At 34.5% G+C, this 1,783-nt stretch overlaps 1 protein-coding gene across 1 annotated transcript; it reads right to left on the bottom strand.

The window, feature by feature from the left end:
* Positions 1 to 1,023: 1,023 nt before the first annotated feature.
* Positions 1,024 to 1,776, bottom strand: LOC107060109 (uncharacterized). Its single transcript, XM_015307495.1, has one exon. The coding sequence runs from the start codon at positions 1,774 to 1,776 to the stop codon at positions 1,024 to 1,026; it is 753 nt and encodes a 250-aa protein (XP_015162981.1).
* Between the last annotated feature and the right edge of the window lie 7 nt (positions 1,777 to 1,783).

The raw sequence follows: 1,783 nt of genomic DNA, 5'->3' as shown, positions 1-1,783 counted from the left end.
GGGCCTTCATCCACCGTGGAGGAGAGCCCCACGACGATCATAGAGGATGTCGTTCCGACAATTAATGAGGATCCCATTGTGACACAGGTTTATGTTATTTATTTCTTTTAAAATATTTACATTAGATATTAATGATTTGATTTTATATAAGAAATGTAGTAGTAAAGACATACTTTGACATTATCAGCTTTAGGATAAATGTATCAATGCTTGGAGCAGTTAGAGATAATATTTCTATCAGTTGGGTTTAATTTTGCATTTCTCAGTTCTTTTGGTTGTCTTGATGTTTGTATTTGTTCAAAATTTTAACCAATCACTCCAAATTGCATGCCTTGGTGGAAACAGGTTATGCTAAATGTAAAGAAACTTAGGTTGGTTTAGCATTTTGTCTTAATAATGAAATCTTGGTTCTGATTCTATGATCCAAAATAAAGAATGGAGCATACGAATATATAGAGTTGGTGTGCTTGGATTTATTGTTGTATTGTTGGATCCCTTTAAAGATGGATTTCTTTATTTTTGTCAATTAATTTTCAACTTCTACAATCTAACTTTCTATTTGCAGACCACTTTGTCACCATTCTTGTCTCCAGATGTTACTTTCATTATGTCAGTGGATGATATGCCTCAAACACCCGGAAGAAAAAGTTGTTAAAAGAATTGTAAAGAATGTGAACATAAAGGATCTTCCGGCCAAAAAGAGAAAGAGGGACAATGAAGATGAGGATGGTTATACGGGACTTAGACCGCGAGATGTTCTACGGATTTCAAGAAAGGTTGTGAACATAATTATTATTTATTTTTTGTGTATTTATTCTTTTTTTGAGGGTGTATAGTATTATTATTTTAATTATATATAGTTATTATTTTGTGTATGTATTTTTTTTTTAAAAGTGAATGAAAAAAATTGAAAATATAAACATGACTAGAGAATGATACAAAAATACGAATAAAAAGTTGCATAGAAATTGATACAAGAAAGTTAAACATCGTTCTTAAATTAACAAAGTTAAACATCGTTCTTTAGCTACTACCACCATATGAGGCGTTTCGAGCTCGTGAAGGACAGTTGCGCCTATCATGGCCTATTTGTTTGCACATTGAGCACTTGAGAGTGAGTGTACTTGCGGGAACATCCATTTCATTATGTATACGGGTGATTTTATTTACGCCCACTTTTCGTAAATATTTTTTATTTGCTATCATAAGAAAAGGGCTATCAAGCCAATACTTTTCATCGCCGAGTGGATTGAATTGTCCAGAGTAAGCTTTTTTGTAGCTACGCACGAAGAATTCTGGTGCCATATGCTCCCATGCTTGATACCCAATTTGATCAAATCCCTTTATTGCATGAGAACACGGAATTTGGTATGATTGCCATTTACCACATTGACATTTTCCTTGTGATGCATTTACAATGTGCTTATTACCACCACGGCCATGATGCATATGTGTCTGGACCTCAAATATGTTTTCCCTTTGTTGGTGATAGTTGATAAGTGTGTGACGCTGTGACTTTTTTCGATTATCCTCAAAAATCTTGAATGGTTTAGGCATCCATTGTTGCTTTTGTTGTACTAGCTGATTGACAAATTTTGATCTTGTAACAAATCGGTTCACAATCTGATTGTAAGTGAGTCTTACCATTGCAGTAACTGGAAGGCCCTTGGCTAACTTAAGAAGACCATTGAATGACTCAAAACTATTTGTTGTCAGCATTCCCCATCTCCTACCTCCATCCCTGTGCAATGTCCATTTGTCAAGATCGTTCTTCATTAACCAC

Source organism: Solanum tuberosum, unplaced genomic scaffold (assembly GCF_000226075.1).
Source record: "Solanum tuberosum cultivar DM 1-3 516 R44 unplaced genomic scaffold, SolTub_3.0 scf00060, whole genome shotgun sequence".
NCBI classification, from domain to species: Eukaryota; Viridiplantae; Streptophyta; class Magnoliopsida; order Solanales; family Solanaceae; genus Solanum; species Solanum tuberosum.
This window is presented reverse-complemented; position numbering and strand designations above follow the sequence as displayed.

Excerpts from the sequence above, each read along its gene's own strand:
- LOC107060109 (XM_015307495.1), bottom strand. The coding sequence starts at position 1,776 with ATGAAGAACGATCTTGACAAATGGACATTGCACAGGGATGGAGGTAGG.